The sequence below is a fragment of the Condylostylus longicornis genome, unplaced genomic scaffold, assembly GCF_029603195.1.
Source record: "Condylostylus longicornis isolate FDR11 unplaced genomic scaffold, ASM2960319v2 ptg000019l, whole genome shotgun sequence".
Classification (NCBI taxonomy): domain Eukaryota; kingdom Metazoa; phylum Arthropoda; class Insecta; order Diptera; family Dolichopodidae; genus Condylostylus; species Condylostylus longicornis.
This window is the reverse complement of record NW_026577988.1, coordinates 899,815-919,562: the sequence shown is the minus strand read 5'-3', so window position 1 is coordinate 919,562 and position 19,748 is coordinate 899,815. Positions and strand designations below refer to the sequence as shown.

Genomic DNA, 19,748 nt, shown 5'->3' with positions numbered 1-19,748 from the left:
TTAATTACATTAATATAAATAATATTTATATTTATTGCAACAATATTAAAACTTTTATTTTTTTTTTTAATTTATGTAACATTTACAAATTAATTGTTAATGAAAATATTATATAAAAACAAAATTGTTTAAAAAATTATTTTAGAATATTAAGTGATAAAAAATTTGTGAAAAATTTTACTAAAAAAAGAAAATTATTATTAATCAAATCATATTTAATTATAAATTGTTATGGTATTTATTAAAATTATATTAATTGTCATTATAAAAATCCAAAAGAAAAAAAAAAAAGAAAATTTTTTAAATTATTATCGTCGCGTTTACAAAATGATTGATTAATTTTTTTTATTAAAATTTTTGTTGATTTTGGATAATTGGATTTTTATTATGATATACAGACATTTATATGTTTTCATATATTATTTTATGCAAATTATGTATATAAATTTAATATTTTTTTTAAAAATATATACATATTAAGCATATTATATAAAATTAATGTTACAACAGTTATTAGTAAATAAGTACATAAAAAACAAGCCATACATAAAATTTAAAATCACATTTTAGGAAAATACTTTTTAAGAATATATGTATAAATATAATAATATACTAATTATGTATAAATTTTAATTATAATTTTGTTTTATTTTTTTTTTTTACGATAATTTCTAATTCTTACCTCAGTGTATTTTTTTTTTTGTTTCAAAATTTAGAAAATATAATCAAAGTTATCCAATTGTTTTTTTTTTTATATTTTTTTTAAATTTTGCTAAATATCCCTTCAATCAAAGCATTAAATATTTATCCATTTGTGGAATGATTATAAATGTAATAGTAAATTCATAAAACTAAAAATTTTTCCAGATTTTTAATGTTAAAAAAAAAAAAAATGAAAAATTTCGAAATTATAAATAATTATACGGGTACCAGAAAATAAAATTTTTTTGCTATACAAAAATTAAATAAATTTGTTCATAATTTATTTTAATAATATTTCAATTTTTTTTTTTTTCAAATTTCAATATTTATATTAATAAAAAATTTTATTTTTTTTGGTACATAATTTTAACATTTTAATGATAGTTTAACTAATTTTAAATAGTTTTATGTTTTCTTGACAAAAATATGAAACAACATAAGATTTTAATTAATTAATTTTTGTTAATTAAGTACATAATATAGTTAACTTTCTTATTACTTAACAAAACAATTGAAATTTTCAGAAAAACATAAAAAATTTAGAATAATTTTTTTTTAAGAAAAAAAATAAATATTCTATACAATAATTTTATTTGGTTGTTTTAAGCAATCATTGTATAATATACTTGTATTTTAATTTTTTATATAATATATATAATTGAATTAAATAATTCATCAATTATTTAAATTCAATTATAAAAAAATTATAAGCAAAAATTAAATTTCATATACATAGAATTTCCTTTTTACAAAATCTTGATTTTATTTGGAAATTAAAAAATATATAGTTAAAATTAATAAATTTATAACAAAATAAGTATTTTAAAATTTTGAAAATATAATATTGTAATTTTTAATTTTTGAAGAATACGAGTAATAATTTAAATTTAAAAGAATAATTAAATCACACAAATATAAATATACATTTAATTTTTTATTTTTATTTTATTATTTTAAATACAAGATTTTGCTAACATAAACATAATATACCTAAATTTATTTAATTAATTTTTGAAATAACATTAGGATAATTAATTAATAAATAATTAAATAAAAATAAAAATATTAAAATAAAAGTTTTTTAAACTAAAATTTAAAATTTAATTGAACATTAGATTTTTTATATGTATTGTTTCAAAAATTACCTAAAATTAAGAAAAAAGAACAATAAAAATAATAAATAATTTTTTTTTTTATGGAAATTTAATTCCATATTAATGTATTCGAAATAAATAAAAATAAAGTGTGTTTTTTATTGCAAATTTTTTATTTAAGTTTTTTTTTTTTCATTTTATTTTAAATACAATATTTTTGGCTTAAAAAGTGTTTGATTTTAAACTTTTTTTTTTGTTTTATTATTAAGTTAATAATGATGTATTTTTATAAAAATGTTTTGGTACTTTTTATATATATATATATATATATATATATTGTTATAATATTATAAAATAAATAATTTAATTTTTAAGAAATTTTATTTTATTTCATTTTAATGTTGTTATTATAATTATTATTTATTAATAAATTGCTTTTCAAAATTTGTTAGTTTTTATTTACAAAAAAAAAAAAATATATGTATATATTTAATTACTGGTATTTTTAAAATATTTTCTTGAATAAAAAAAAAATATAAAATTCTATTATTAAATTTCTCTGTAATTTTTAATCGTTTTTATATTTTTTCTGTAATTCTTATTTTGTTTTTTAATTAATAATAAAATATTTATTAATAATTTAAATAATATTAAAGTCGAATTGAATAAAATTAAAGCCAATATTAATTTCTGTCAATATAGGATAATTTATTACTTTCTAATAACATTCAAAATATTCAAGTTAAAAGTAAGAAAAAAAAAATATTTCAACAATTTTATTTTTTAATTCTTCATTTAAGTAGATTGTTTTTTTTTTTAAATAAAGTTCGTACTAAATTTTAAAATTCATAATTAAATATTTTTTTAAATATACGTGTTACAAAAAAAAAAAAACAATAAATTTTTTTAATATTTTTATTTCTTTTTTTGATATTTTATTCGATAGTCATTTAAAATTATTTATAATAAAAAATTGTAAAATACTGCAATAATTTTTTTTTTAATTATTAATTTTAATTAATTTTTAATCAGTTTTATTTAAAATATTTATTAATTTTGTTTTTGTGTGTTCATTTTTCTTTTTGAATTCGAAAAAAAAAAAAAATAATTAATTTATAAATCTTTTGTTAAAAGTAAAAATATAGGAAAAAAGAACAGTTTTCATATTTTAATTTTAAAATTTAAAATTGAAAAATAAAAATGTATTTATTAATGAAAATGTATTGAATGTTTTTACCCATTTTATTTTCTTTATATATGTATGTACTTTAACATTAAATGTCTAATAAATAAATGTTTAATATTTTACGATATAAAAATTAATATAAAAAATTTAATATAAAAAATTTAATATAAAAATTGTTATGACATTTATAAAAAATAAAAAAAAAATTGTCATCTTTGTCATGTTTTATTTTTATATTTTCTAAATATTTCGTGAATTAAAACTTTATTATTAAAATTTAGATGTTTAATTTTAAATTTAATGTTTTCTAAAATATTAATATAATAAATATGTTGATTAAGTATATTTGTCATAAGAATAAATAAGACAAATATGAAATTTTGAAATTAATAAAAAAATTTATTTCGTTAAAAATTTTTTTAAAATTGCTTGATTCATTTGCATTTATGGAGTCCTTTATTTGTAATAAATGAAATTTTTTTAATGAAATAATTTTCTTATGAAATGTGTAAACTGTATATTGTTTTAAAAATTATTTTTAAGAACAAAATTTATATAATAAGACAATTTTATTTGGTAGTTATTGCGGAGATCAAAAATATTTTGAAAAAGAAAAAGAAAATTTCTGGTAAATGAAAGAATAAAAAAAGATATGAACAACAAAATATGACAATAAAAATTATTTATTATTTATAATTAATAAAAGTTTTTTTTTTTTTTAATATAATATATAAAATATAATACAAAAAAAAAATTTCATTAAAAAAAATATAATATTAATGTTAAACATTTTGTTAATTAATTTTTTTTCGTTTTTATTTTATGTTTTATCTTTCCATTTAAATATTTAATTACTACAGATTTTTTTTTGTTTTTAAAGATTCATTTGATTTTATATAAATAAATAATAAAGAATTAATAATTTTTTTCTTTTTAGTTAATAATAGTTTTATTTTTCTGTTTTTTTTTTTTTGTTTTTAGTTTGTTGATTTTAAAATTTCTATTTCATTTAAATTATTAGGTAAGTGTAAAAAAAAAATTATTTAAAAAATAATTTTTAAACTTGCAAAATTTTTTTTTGTCTTGATTTATTGGTACATTAATAAATAATATATATATATATATACATGTATATATTAATTATATATTATATAGTTTTTATTTTAAAATTATATACAGCTTACAAGTACAAAAATTTAATAAAAATTTAATTAAATTTTAAAATAAACATGAAATATACCTTATTATTTTTTTATTTATTTTTATATTTATTTGTTATTTTTTTTTTTTTTGTTTTATTTTTAGAATATACCAATTTTTTCAGTGCATTTAAAATGGTTATGTGGATGTATCGTTAAAGTATATATTAATAATGAATTCATAGTCAAATCCAGAATTAGAATGGAAATTTAATTTGAGCAGCATTGAATTTTTAGAATGTGTTGAAATTTTAATTGAAAAGTTGCAAGTAGACTAGTGTTATTAAAAGAAAAATTCAAACAAATCAATCTGAATCAAAATATAACCTTGTATAATATATATTTTAATTGTTAATAGCTAAAATTGTATAAATTTATAATAAATTTATAATAAAATTATGTAATTAGAATTTGAAACAAATTTTTGGAACTCACTAATTATAGAATTTAAGTGAAGTATTCATTTTGTATGAGCTTAATGTTTTCAATAAAATTTGAAATTATTTATTTGTTTTTAAAATTTATTATGAAAATATGAGATTTTAATTTGTATATTGAATAATTAAGAAATAATTATAGAATTATAATAACAATAACGATTTTCACTATAACCATTTTGATTTTCTTTTTAATTAAATTTTTTGTTTTTTTTTTTTTTAAATTATAATCAATTATTTTTCGCATATTATTTTTTTTTTGTATGTTTTGTGTGTGTGTTTCAATTCGCGTTTATTTTACTTAATAATAATAAATAAATAATATAAATAGAAATTAAAATGAAAAGAAAAAGAAAATAATGCAAAAGATCATTTTAAAATAAAATAAAATTTTTATTTTAATATTTTTTATATAATATTATATTTATACTTATATATTCTAGTTCTAATTAAATTCAAAATAAAAAATAAATTATTAAAAAGAAAGGGATAATTAAAAACGGATTTTTTTTTCTTTAATTTAATATTCATATATAATTATATATTTATCTCATATATTATAATTTAATATTATTATAATGGAAGTATATAAATATATAATTATTTAATAAAGAGAAAAGCATAAATAAATATTAATAAAAAAATTTATATATAAAATAAAAACAAATAATGATCTTTATTGTATTATTTTCTTTTATTTAATTATTATTATTAATGCAAACTTTTCTTATACATAAAAATAATGTAAAAAGAAGAAAAATATATTAGGATGTTTTTATCGAAAAAGTTTAACATTTTTCTATAGCACCTCTATTTTTGTTTTTTTTTTTTTGATAATAAAAATAAATTAATAACAAAAAATTTTATACACAAGTATTATATTTTTTATAAAAGTATATTTATATAAATATTTTTGTTTTTTTATAATTTTTAAAATATTTTTTAATGTATGGAATGTTTTTAATTGAAAAAAATTGATGATGTAAAAATAATTAATATTATAAAAAAAAATGAAAGAAACAATCGATGAAAATTAAAACAATTTTATTTTTTAATTAGATTTCTAATACCTATATATGTATGTATATATAGTAAGTGTATATTGTTATTACTTTTTTGTGTACATATAATTATTAAAAAAAAGGAAATTAAATATTGAATTAGGGTTTTTTTTTTAATAACAATATAATTGTTTACTTATTAAGTACACTTGTACCATAATTTTATTTTACGATTTACTGCACATTATAAAATTTGTAATATGGTTACTAAAATTTAAAGTTTATTGAAGAAATATTGTTATAAAATAAAATTTAACCATAAAATCAGATTAAATATGTATAAAAAGAAATTATTTGATCTTATTTCAATTTAATGTATTTTTTTTAGACCCTATATAAATATAGAATAAAATTAATTAAAAATAAATAATTTCATAATTGAAAATGTAAGTAAAAAGTAAATATGATGTAAACAATAATGTAAACTTTTACATGAGAATTTTAAGGGTCTAATTTTTTCAAATTAATTATATAATAAGATTAGTTGAGAATATTAATACATTTATATTTAATTTTGTTCTTTATCTTGAAATTTATTGAAAAGAAAAAATAGTTTGAAGATTTTATATTCCTTGCTTGAATTATCTTTGGTATATAACTAAAATTATATACATTAGGTCGTGCCAATTGATCGATTAATTAATGTTAACAATAAATTTTTAATATTGTATAACACATAAGGAAATTTAAAGTTTTAAAATAAATTTAAAGTAAATAATATTGTAATAATTTAAAGTATATAACAAGAAGTATTTTTCAATATGTATAAGGAATATTCGGGTTATAAATCAGGAAGTTTTCAAGTAAATAGAAATATTTTTTTTTATATACGAGTGTATATATAATAAATGTGAATTATTTATTAATTTCATTATGTAATATTTCATATAATAGCGATATGTAGTTTATAGTGCTATATACAGAAAATTATTTTTGTAATTATGTATTTAATTATTTTATATTAAAATATTTTTTGAAGAGCGCTAACAGTTCTTTGTGTAATTACAAAAATTATCTTTTGTATAGCTCTATTAACTGTTATACACAACGGCATAATTCACTTAATTATAAAATTTTTATAATTTTTAAATTTCATAATTAATATTTTCCATTTTAATTGATCGTTTTTGTTGCTGATTCAATTTGTATTTGTGTGAAATTTTTTGCATGATTTTAATTTAAATTACACAGTATGGTTAAAACCATATTGAAAACAAGTGTAAATATTTCTATTTAATAGTATAATTATAATCTCATCATTTAAATTTTTTAATCTTTCAAAAATAATTAAAGAAAATCTTGTATTGTAAATTCCTTTTATACATATATACATACATATTATAATATTATAATTAATACATTTTATATAAAAAATATTTTGATTATAATAAATATAAAAGCAAAAATGCAATTTAGTAATATGTATATATATATATATATATATATATTATGTAGATTATTTTGATGCTATAGAAAAATAACTTTTAACAATAAAAACTTCCTAAGTATTTTTCATCGTCACATTCTGGTTTATTGTTGTACGTACTAGGTGTTTCATTCCATTGTTTCTCTTGACATCTATCACCGTAAAAGCCATCAGGACATCTTAAAAATAAAATATTTAAATTAAAAAATATTAATCATTAAATTAAAATATAAATGTTTAATATTATGAATAATATTATAACAGTTTTGAAGTATAAACATTTTATGTTTACAGGTTAAGAAAAACTATGTTTCTGTCAAAATTTCAGCAAATTCGGTACATCTGCTCTTAATTGCTCTAAATTTTTCAGTATGGTCATTGAATAATTTTATAAGAAAATTTAAACTATGAACTTATTTATTTGATATTATTGTGTAAATAAGGAATTTCTAAACTAATTTTAACAATTTTCAACAGAATTATATAAAAATTATTATTAAAAATTGACAAAAAAAATGAGGTTATTTATCCGAGAATAAATTGTCAGAGAATTTAATTTATTATTTTATAATGTTAATCCTTAAAATAATATAGTTTAATTGGATATGTTATACATATGTAATATTTATCTAGAATTTTCATTTAATCTTATTTATGCCCAAGTTTTTCGTATTATTTTGCCTTTTTTACTTAAACTTTCATAAAGTGCATATTTTATTATTTATGTAACATACTGAAGTTATATAGATTTACAAATGTCATACATATGACATATATATAATTTAGATATACAAAATGTTTAATTTTATATTTTTGTTTATAGTAAAGTATATAAGTATACATATATAAATTTATTTGAAAAACAACAAAATATTAAAACCAATGAACTTAAAATTAAAACGGCGGTTGCGGCCGGCGCCATTATTTATTTTTATGCATATATGTATGTATATATGTATGTAAGTACTTATAAATGGAATAATTGTAAACATATATGTATGCATGTATATATGTTACAATATTATAGTATGAATCCGTATTATAAGTATACTTTGTACTTAAAAAAATAAGGCATAAACAAATAATAAGAAAATTTTGGTTTTTATTTTTTAATTTTGTATAATATAAATACAATTTTACCTCATTTTTCAAAAAAATAAAAAAATAAAAAAAATGAAATTCAAAATTTTGAAATAGCAGAAAATATTTGGAGCAATATCTTTAATCTTACTAATTATAAGGTATTTTGTGTTGTAGTTGAAATTCATAAATTTTATGGAAATTGCAACTTTACTATTATGTTACTTTGATTTATTAAATTGTCATGCCTCTCTTAGGAAATTTAGGTTATTCGCACGCATTATTTGTTCAAGATATTTTACAATCATCATTTAAGGGCATTTGGTAGAAAATTCATTTAAATAATTATGATATTGTATGATTTAGTACTAGCTTAAGTTCGATAAATCTAACCTGTAAAGTCTGCATAAATAACATGTTCGAAAATTATAGTTGTGCTTGAAATTCTAAAGGATATTTTTAAAACAGTTGTTTATAACCTGTTTTATATTATTGGTAATTTTCATTAATTTTATAAATAAACACAATTAGAAACGAAAAAACAATAAAATTATAAGCCATTTTATGAAATATTTTATTTTTGGTTCATAATGCATGTTCCTAGAGTAATCACTTTTTTTTTCATGAATCGAAATATGAACATAATATAATATTTAAGTGTTTTTTAACATTTTGTTTCTTCATATTTTGTTTTCTTTAACATAAGGTTTGCTTTTTCTTTTTCTAAACAAAAAATCAAAACCAGGAGAAATAAACATGCAGTACGAAAAATATATTTTAAATTCTGACTGAATATAGGTACATATTTGAAGAAAGCTGAAATATATAGAGACTGATATATGTATATACATATATAATTGTAGAAGATGTTGTATTTCGGAAAAAAAATAATCTATTTTAAGATTTCATTTTTCACTTTGATGATGGTATTTTGTAAAAAAAAAAAAATTTTTTTACAAAGTATTCTAGATGACAGGAATTAAGATTAAGTGGGATTAAAAACATAATGCAGCTATTCTAATATAAGATTGACATTTTTTTTATACGTGACATTTTCTTTTAATATGTTATTTAAGGTAATTTTTGGAATTATATTATAATTTAATTAAGCAATTATAATTAATTAAATTTATTAATTAAAATGTATAATATTCTTTTGTTAGAATCGTCATGAAAAATTTTCAAGATGAGTGGCGATTTGTCAACGATCAGTTAAATTGTCAGTCCAAGAATTCACAATAGAAATGTCATTCATAGATGCAATCAATTGAAGTTTATATAGTCTTTTATTACCATGATAAAATTCTTGCTTCTTTTCCCAATAAGTAGAAAAAGAACAATATTATTTAATTTCTTATTCATTGACAAATATTTTTTATTTGAGCAATAATTGAAATAAAATAATTATTATTATAAAATTGAGATGAATATTTTGGGTTTGACGTTTTCTTCGAAAATAAAATGTGGTGTTTTGTTTTTTTTTATATATTGCAATCGTATGTATTGCATTGTGTATGTATGTATATGAAACAGGGCCTACAGAAATTTCTCTATCTTAAATCTTTTATAAAAATTTCATCGACATAATTAATTACAATCAACAAAATTATTTATTGAATCCATGTTACACTTGAATCAAATCAGCGCATGTAGATCATATGAAAAGCTTCTGTTGAAGAAAAGTGATAGTAAAATACAATTTTTAATTTTTTAAAATTTTAATTTTATCCGCTTGATAATTAAAAAAAAAATTTTCCTACGTATGTATGAAAATATCAAAAAAAAAAAAAAAACGAATACAAAATTTCAGAATAATGTGAAAAGTGAAACGAATTGTGTGTATTATAATTTTTATTACAAGTTCTAATAAGAATAAAAATAAAAGCAAAAGAAAAAGAGCATTAATATAATAAAAATATAATTTATGGGTTTTGTCTAGTGATTAAATGAGAAAATTAAAAACAAAAAATATATGTATGTATGTATAGTATATTAAATATGTATTTACATATGTATATATATTTGTGATATGTTCGTATGTGTGTTTGAGAAAATTTTTGAGGAAAATCAAATCTTACAACTATAAAAAGATAAGGGTGTATTGTATTTATGTTTCAAATTTTTTTTTTTAAATTATTATCATGTACTGCCAAATTGATATTTATAAGGACAAGAAAAGTGTGACTAGAAAAAAATCTATTTTGTATATATATGTATGTATATTATACATTATTATACGCAATACAAATGTAGTTTTTGGAAGATTAGACCAGAATCGATTCAAAAATATTATAGGGTTAGGCAAAAATCAGGTGAGAATCTTTACCGGTATATTGGGAGGGCATTGCAGGTTTAAAGATTAGATTAAAGAGCCCTTGAGAGAGATTTGGTGGTGAGGATGAGAAGGCCTCAGTGCACCTTCCGGGACTCGCACCGGTCGGAAAAGAGAAATACTGGGGAATCACATATTTACTCCGGCAGAGTTACGGGCCGACGGACCTTTCAACATACTCAAGAGGTTCAATAGAAATTATGTGCAGACATACATATTACATATTTGTATATCGAGAGCTTTTTGGAAAAACCGTATGTCTCAGATTTTAAAACTTTTTAAATAACTTAGATATTTAAGTATGCGCACTGTAACTTGAAAGAAGATACTTTATTTTTCAAAATATAGCAGTACCAGTTAATAATGTAAATTACTAATGGTTTGGTATGCACATAGATTTTTTCTATTAAAATTTCAAATATTTTAAAATTTTTCCTATGCTGAACATAGAGGGTTTGCCCTACAAGCCATTGATATGTATAGGAGCGCATTTGATTGAACGTAATGTAAATCAATTTTGTATGATAATTGAAATCAAACCAAGGTCTATTGTGAATACCGAAAAATTTTTTGTTAATAGTGTTAAATACAGGTTTACTATGGTAATTATTTTTTGCACAATTAATAAACATAATGTACACAAGCACAAAACTCATTTAATTTTTAAAAAATTTGGGTGAATTTTCATGCAGTTGAAAATTGAAATTATTAAATTTTTATTTATAAATAATTTTGTGATATATGAAGAAGTTCGGAAAAACAAATTACTATATATTTCATTATTATTATTCATTATTCTTATTAAATTATGTATAGGTATGTGTATATGAAATTCTTATCAATTCAAGTTTACTTAATTCTTAACATATTATTAAGCAGGTATACACATTTAATTTACAATTTGTATGTATTAATAGTTCTTTCTGAGAGGAAAGTCTTTTCTTCTTTCTTTATTAGAAATTTTATATATAAATATAATTGAAGAACAACCACCTCTTGTTTTCATGTTCTTTTCTGCAATGATTTATGCTGCATTTTTAATATAAATTATAATTAAAATTGTATAAATTAAATTGAACTATAAACGGATTCATGTTTTACTTTTTTAATTAAAAATCAATAAAATTTATTATGTACAATTACATATGTACATATAATTAAAATAAAATTTATTTAATTATTATATTTTTATTTGTTATTTGTTATATTTGCTTAAATTTCAAATTAATTATTCCCCTTAAAATGTAATTTTGAATATAGTTCATAGTAGCTATATGTTACTTAAAACAAAAATGAAAAAAAAAAATAAATGGGTGAAGAACTCATTCATTCACAATTATAGAAAGAAATGGGATCACAGATTCAAGTTTAAGAAATTCAGTTTGGAAAATACGAAGAAGACAACTTTTATTTTAAAATTAAATGTGTAAATATATAAGTATATATGTATATGTATTATTATAACCATTATAAATGGTTTGTTGTTGCGTATATAAGCAAGAAGTTAATGTCAAAATTTCTGTATGTTTATGTACATATTTATATTTACAAAATAATAAGTATTTTCTTTTTGTATTTTACTATACGACATTAGTAAATTTTATTACCTATTCAAAGATTATCAAAAAATATAAAAAAAAAGAATACCGACAATATTAACAGACGACATTTCGGTAATTGTCCGGAACGATATTGGGGATCATTTCATATCATAATGATTACAAGATGACAAACAACATACATATACATATATATATAAATTAATATATGATTTGTCTTTTATGCGTTGATGTACTTATACATACATTATTAAAAATATGCGTACACACTTATATGTACATACACACCTACATATTTTATATTAGTGTAACTATATAGGATGAGGATTTATTTGTTTTTTTTTTGTTTTATTTTTTTTTTCTGTTTTCATTAATTTAATTTTGTCATCACAAATTGTTATTTTTAATTTTTTTTTTTTTTGGTTTTTTGATTTTTCTTCATTACTTCAAATTATAATGAAAATTTAAAAACAGCAATAACTCAACTGTTAACAAAAAAGGGAAGATTATTGCAAAGGGAAAATGTTTAAACACAATACGGTTATTGTGGCCGATTCCCTTTGCGCTTCAAAATTATTGTTCTTACATATGTATGTAGAAAAAATGTATGTGAGTAGAAAAAGGGATTTGGTTTTTGTTTTCTTATTAATAATTTTTCAAAAGTAATTAAATTTTTAACATTATTCCGGACAAACAAATAAAAATTCTTGCTTTCATTAATAATTTGAAGTAAGTACGTATGCACTTATATACACAATGAAGGTTAATATAAATATGTATATGTATCTAAAATAATTGATAACATTTTGATAATAGGAAGTGCAAATGTTTCGGTTTAAAATACAATTATAGGGTTGTAATAATGTTATTGAAATTTTAAAGCAAAATTTGTATGAAATTTTAAAATTAAATTATGTAGGACAAAAATGTTGCATGGGATTTCTTAAATAGAAATTAACAAATCGTGCTTTACATGAATATATATGTATTTACGTATTATACATATGAATACATACATATGTAATTTTCAAAATTGTGTACAATACAATAGTCGTTGAATATTTTATTTTGTAAATAAATTAGGTGATAATTTTGCTAATAGGGTTTTTGTTAATATTTCAGATTGCCCGATTATGGCCGATCATTCACGAGAAAAAAATAACTATGTAATAATATTCTAGTTCTAAAATTTAAAAAATTTCTAATAAAACGAACCAAAATGTGGGACAATTCTGTGCAATAATTCATTATTTCTTATATACCAAATGTTATTCTCATGTTATACATATTAATTCTCATATGTTATATTTCTTCGCCATATTATTAAAGATATTCTTTAATTTTATTACTCCACTTTGAAATATTCTTACAAAATTGAAATCTTAAAATGAATATGCTATGTGTCTTTAATGTCGCACAGATCAAAATTCTTATCATTAAAAATATATAGAACAAATATAGATTATTGAACTTGCTGCTTATAGAGAGGGATACAAAGAAAAAAAAATTAAAAAAGAAAATTAATTTTTGATGTTTTTTATTGATAGTTTTAAATAATATGTTGCAAGTTACATACATACATTGATACATATGTATAAACTTATGTACTTTCCCAACATTTTTGATGATAGTTTTATTTTTATCCTGTGATCCCATTTCTTTCTATATATAATAACAAAAGTAGACTCTTTTAACGATTTTAATAATGTTTTCTTTTTTCTAACACATAAAACCTCTTAAAATATTTAGTCAATTTTATGATGTGTAGGATATTTTAAGTGATTGAACACAATGTTGATATTTTAAGTGATTGATAATAAAAATTTAATATAATAAATTCATTTAAGATAATATTAATAGGCGAGAATATTATGACTTATGAATATCAATATTTTAAAGAATATTTTTATATTTCATGCATAGCCGTAACATATTTGAAATTTTAAGTTATAATTACCCTAAAAATATTAAAAATTATTTTACTCAAATCAATTATTTTAAAATAATATTGTATAATGTTATGGCGCATACATAAGTAGTTTGTTGTTCTATATCTTGAAAAATCTGTTAATGATCCCTTTTCTTTAATGAAAAGATTTAGATTGAGTTCAATTTCATTAAGAAATTTTGTTTTTGACATTCAAATCTATAACAATATTGTTAATTTGTCTTGCTTTTTTTTGGGTTTTTCTGTAAGCAAAGAGTGTTTATTCTATATTTGATAAAGGTTATCTAAAAATAAAGTTGGATAGCACTCTCAAATTAAATTTGTAAGTGTTATATTTAAATACAAGAAAATTGTTTTAGATTATAGATAGGATTCATTAAATTTAGTCCTTTTAAGAATTTCTAAGAAATTTGTAAAATTATTTTTTTTTTATTTCAAATTTAATGATAAGGGAAAGTTCAATGTGTTTTGTTTTTTAATAAACTGTGAAATAAATTTCTATCAGTTCCTTACTCTTTTTTGATTTATCAATTTATTTTTAAAAAATTTTTTTTAAATTATATCTTAATTACTATGAGGTTGAGTTGGGTTTTTAGTATAAAATATGCCCACCCGTGGTTTAAAAATATTTTTGCAAGTAATTCAAGAAAATATTTAGGTGATGAGTAAGAGTAACTGTAATGAATGTTACAGGTATTTACTCTAATTATTAATGAACACCAACTAGTTGAACGATTGAATACCGTGGGTATTTAAATGAAAATATAAATAAAACTTACATGCAAGAAAACGTATGAATTTCTTTGAAATATTTGCAAGTTCCACCATGTAAACAATATTGTTTCATTTCTGCTGCGCATTCATCACCAGATCTTTGTGCAGTTGTTTCAGAAATTGATCCTAAAAATATTTAATATTTAAGTAATACGGAAAAATAACAAAAAATATTCTTTATTATAATTTTTTCTTCAAAATATTGTGCGTATGTACGTATATATGTGCTTAATATATAATATATTATATAATCATTTTGCATCGGAAGTTTCCGATCGAATTATGATAATATAAAAAAAAATATAATTTTTAATTATGCTCGTATTAAAGCTTCTTCTAATAAATCATAATAAAAATAAAAAAATTAAAATAAAAATTTTTGTAATCTACAATTTATATATAATTTGTGTATGCTTGTGTTTGTGTTACAGTTGTTATACTCACTAAGGGCTTCAACTTTAATTGTTTTTTTCTCCGGTTTTTGAATTTTTTTATTTTTTGCTCGACATTCGTATACTCCAGCGTCTGAACTATTGAATGATTTGATAATAAGTTCCGATCGTTTTCTAAATTACCAAAATATACAATGAAAGAAGAAAAAAAAAATAATTATTTAATTTTTCGATTATTTTTGTTTTGATCACATAAATGCATATACATTATAACAAATACAATAAAACTTGCTTAAAAAGCATAATTATTTTATAAATGTTGTAAGTGCTGTGCATTGGGGCTCCTCATTTCCCGGCAAATATATGATAATTTTATTCAGAGAAGGAGAAAAATTTGAATATAATGGCATCGAAAGTATCTGAATGCAACAATAACAGTCACGAATATCGCGGCGTATATCCAAAGAATAGGCAAAAATTAAAAGGTAAGTTTTGAAAACAGTGCATCAGAAGGGCTTTGGCAAGACCATTTTAGAAAAAAAAATATAAGAATGAATTTTTATTTTAGTTATAATGTTTTCTGCTACAAATAAAAATGTTTAAAAACAAGATTCCGAGAGTTTACTCTTTTCTGAAGAACATCTTTTTGCGGGTTTTTCTATATTGTGAGGATCGTGCGCTCTTGCATTGCTTCTTAACGAATGCCATGAATATTATGAAATTAAAAGTTTTAGCTCATTGAAATTTTGTTGATAATAATATATGAAATATTTACTTAGGATATATGAATATGTTATTATATAAAAAAATACTTACTTTAAGTGAACAAATTGATATAATTTTCGATTTCTTATCGATTTATTATCTTTAAACCAGGTTACTTTTGGTGGTGGTTGACCACTAACACGACATATAATCCGTAATTCTTCACCATCCTTTACTCGTCTATCACCTTCTATTTTAATACCATTTGCATTTGCAGTTAAAGATCTAATTGAGGCGCGCTGTTCTATAGAACAAAAAATATAATAGAAAAAAATACAAGAAAAAATGATTTAATATTAAAAACATTATTAAAAAATTTTTCTTAAATTTAAAATAGAAAATATTTTAGAAATAGCTAGTGTAATTATTATAGCATAATTAACAATTTCTTATTATTAAGTTTGATGAATAGATTTTTGTTTAAAACTGTGAGAATATATATGAGTTGTAGTAAACATTTATAAATCTCAGTAATAAACATTTCGAGCCAATGAAGACGATGTCATTGATATGTGCGTGCCGCTTTAATCCTGTGAGAGGGTATCAGACAGACACTAGCGATTATGTCGGAAAGACTGGCTGTTATAGAAATCATACTCGATCAATTTCCACGTAGTCCGGAGTCGTCGCGGGCGGAGGAGGCTCACAGCAGGTCCGGGAGGAGCTTAGGAAAAAAATCGAGAGAGAAGCCGAAACTCGAAGGTCTCGAGTGCGATGGCGACAGGGAGCTTTGTTTTGCGTTAGAAAAGAGTTTCTGAGAGGTTTTCTTTTGGCAGTGGAGGGGCGCCGAAGAAAGTAAATTTTTTTTGTCAGCATGTGGGGTGCGGTTCAACTTTTAATAAGTCGAAGTGGATCGTCACACTGTTGTTACCCTCTACAATTTAAAATATACGATATCACAATGTTACTTTTAAATTATTGAATTCATTCGTACATTGAATTTTGAATTTAAGATATAGACTTACTGTTCTTTCCGCATCGTATCTGTACGTGTTAATTTTTTAAAATAAATATTTTGAATTTTCCTATAAAGATTTACTTTGCTCCGAAAAATTTTCGTATAAATTTTTGTTTTTTCAAAACAAATTTAATTTGATAAAAAGTGTGTTTATTCTATTCACATACGAATATATTATTATAAAAGAAATATAATTGCTTTATTTAAATAGATAAAGTTGTCACAAATACATGTGTGTATATGTATGATTATAAGTTATAATGTAATAATTATCACTATAAATTCATGAGAATTTATTGTTTTCATTTAAATTTTTCCACATAATTTTTTGAATTTTACTGAAATTCCATTAAAATTACTAACAAACAAAAAAAAAATGAATTGAAACCAAACATTTGCCAAAAATACAAAAAAAAAAAATTAAAATAAATTTTGACTATTCGCTAAAATAAGAATCCTTCAGTTGCTATTTTAGTCTAGCGAAAAATAAGAAAAAACAAAACAAAAATATAATAAGTAAAAGAGTAAAACACGTACATACACTTATAATGTGTTACTATGTAGGCATCGTTGATGCGGTTGACTCATAAAAACGTGATTTTATCTATGATAAAAAAATTAAAAAAAAAAAAATTTTTTTTTTGAACATTTGGACAGTAAAATTTTTCTATTAATTCAAAAAGCAAAAATAAAAAAAAATTTCTTTTCAAATTTGCAAAAATAAAAGAAGTACGAGTTTTCATCAAAAAAAATTTAAATTTGATTTTCATTAACAAAAGATATTGCGTTCGTGCGGAGCAACACGGCTGCAATCAACTATTTTAAAGTATTAGTGGATGCATAATGAGGCGGTCGACTGATTAGAGTTGAATAAAAAAATTTCGTTATAAATTTTTCTCCCGCTCTCGCTTTTTACATGCCAAAAATACTTGCTCAAAATTAATTTATAGACAGGAGTGTATGAAATGAAAAAAGGTGTCAAACTTTTAATATTTAATTAAACTGTAGTGTATATTGGCGAATTGAGTGAAATTCCTTTTAATAAAAACTAAGTAACAAAAAATTCTAATATGCTTTTTTTAAGTAACCTAGCATGTTACTGATAAAGGTTTTACTTGGCTATGCGGGAATGGTTTTACATTAATATGATACTCACATTTAAGAATGAAGTTAATTACATTATTTTAGTGTTATTATGTTAAAGGGCGCAAATTTATAGCAAATTGTAGTGAATTTAATATAAATGACGAGAAGAAATAATACACAAAATTTTTGGATTTCACCTCGTACACGTTTAATTAATTTCCAGACAAACTGTCGCATACGGTTTTTTATTCTATAAAAAAATCATAAAGACAAATAAATATTACCATATACTTGTAGCTTCAAATTAGTATTTTAGTATCTTGTTTTTATATTTTAGCATTTTTATTTTTTAAAGCACTGGACGTTCTGTTTTAAGTGGTTTCGGTTTTTTTTTTCATATTTTTTTGCAAAATATTTTTTATTCCTAAATTAAAAAACAAATTAGAAATTTTATTGTCGCAAAACTCACTAAAGAGCGGTAAATTTAGAACCACATATACATTCATACATATTTAATATTTACTTTAAATTTGCACTATTGTTATGATATCGTAAGTCTTAAATATTTTAAGTTGTATTTGGAATATTTCGAAAAATAAGTGTAGTTGTCATTAACTTGTTACATAGTCATCAAGTTTCGGAAAAAATCAAATTTATTAACAGGTTATTTTGTAATTATATGCGCACACTCAATAATTAAATATTTTACCTTCATATTATATGAAATTAGACTAGTTTTCATATTGTATAATTAGACTAAATCTAAAACTATATTAAAATAATTTGTTATAATTATCCGAAAAGAAAAATGATGAAAATATATTTCGGAAGTTTCTTGTATTTAGACAAATTGTTGTATAATATTTAATTTCTTTGACACAAGAGAAAAGAAAATTAAATAAAATATTATTGCATAATGGATCACATTATAGTAGAGGTGATTTGTGGGACGTCTAACTATTTTTATGTGGGAAAAGTCTTTTTAAATTAGGCGGTATCTAAATAAAACGTTATAAAAAGCCCCACACACACAAAATTTTAAAAAGTTATAAAAAAAAATTATTGTGTGCCAATTTATTATTTATTTAAATTTAATTTTACAAATCGCAAGTAAATTTTAATTTTAAAATTAAAACTACTTGGTTATTTAAAAATATTAAACGAAATTGTGTTATAAAAAAAATATTCTTAAAAACAACCTCAACTCATATGAGACAACCATCTGAATTCAAGTATATTGATAAGGGCAGGAAAATAAAATACAATAGAATTTTATTAGTAGCGGTGACTTAATCAAAATAAAACTAGCTTAGCACTGAAGGATTTTGTTTATACAAATATTCGATGTAATGTGTGGAATATCTATCAGAGTATTTTTATGCAAAAATACACGGCACAACTTTATCCGGATGGTTTAATGCCGCCTTCGTAGTCTTAACTTGTCAGAATAAACCTAAACATCGCACAAAAAACTGGAAATCAATTTCTATTAGACAACAATAGAGCGTGTTTGAAGTACAATGTAGAGTCCTTTGATCAAACAATTAATTACTATACCATAACAGCTATCTACGTGTACTTTCTTAATTATGGAAGATGGTGCATTATACGAGTACAGTAGAAATAAATTAATTTTACAGGATAAAATCATAAGTATAAGTCAGGAAATTATACTAATCTTAATTTTACTTATAATAAAATATCATTTTCATTGCAACTATAAGCATATATGAGTTTGAATGACGCACA

At 20.1% G+C, this 19,748-nt stretch overlaps 1 protein-coding gene across 1 annotated transcript in view; it reads right to left on the bottom strand.

Moving 5' to 3' along the window:
- The window catches only part of LOC129606595 (protein vein), a 180,458-nt gene that overhangs the window by 1,784 nt on the left and 158,926 nt on the right, over positions 1-19,748 (bottom strand). Inside the window, exons 4-7 of the mRNA XM_055516987.1 lie at positions 16,007-16,199; positions 15,243-15,364; positions 14,804-14,924; positions 7,226-7,284 (exon numbers count right to left, since the gene is read on the bottom strand). Coding sequence (XP_055372962.1) covers positions 7,226-7,284; positions 14,804-14,924; positions 15,243-15,364; positions 16,007-16,199 — 495 coding nt within the window. The remainder of the gene's footprint in view (positions 1-7,225; positions 7,285-14,803; positions 14,925-15,242; positions 15,365-16,006; positions 16,200-19,748) is intronic.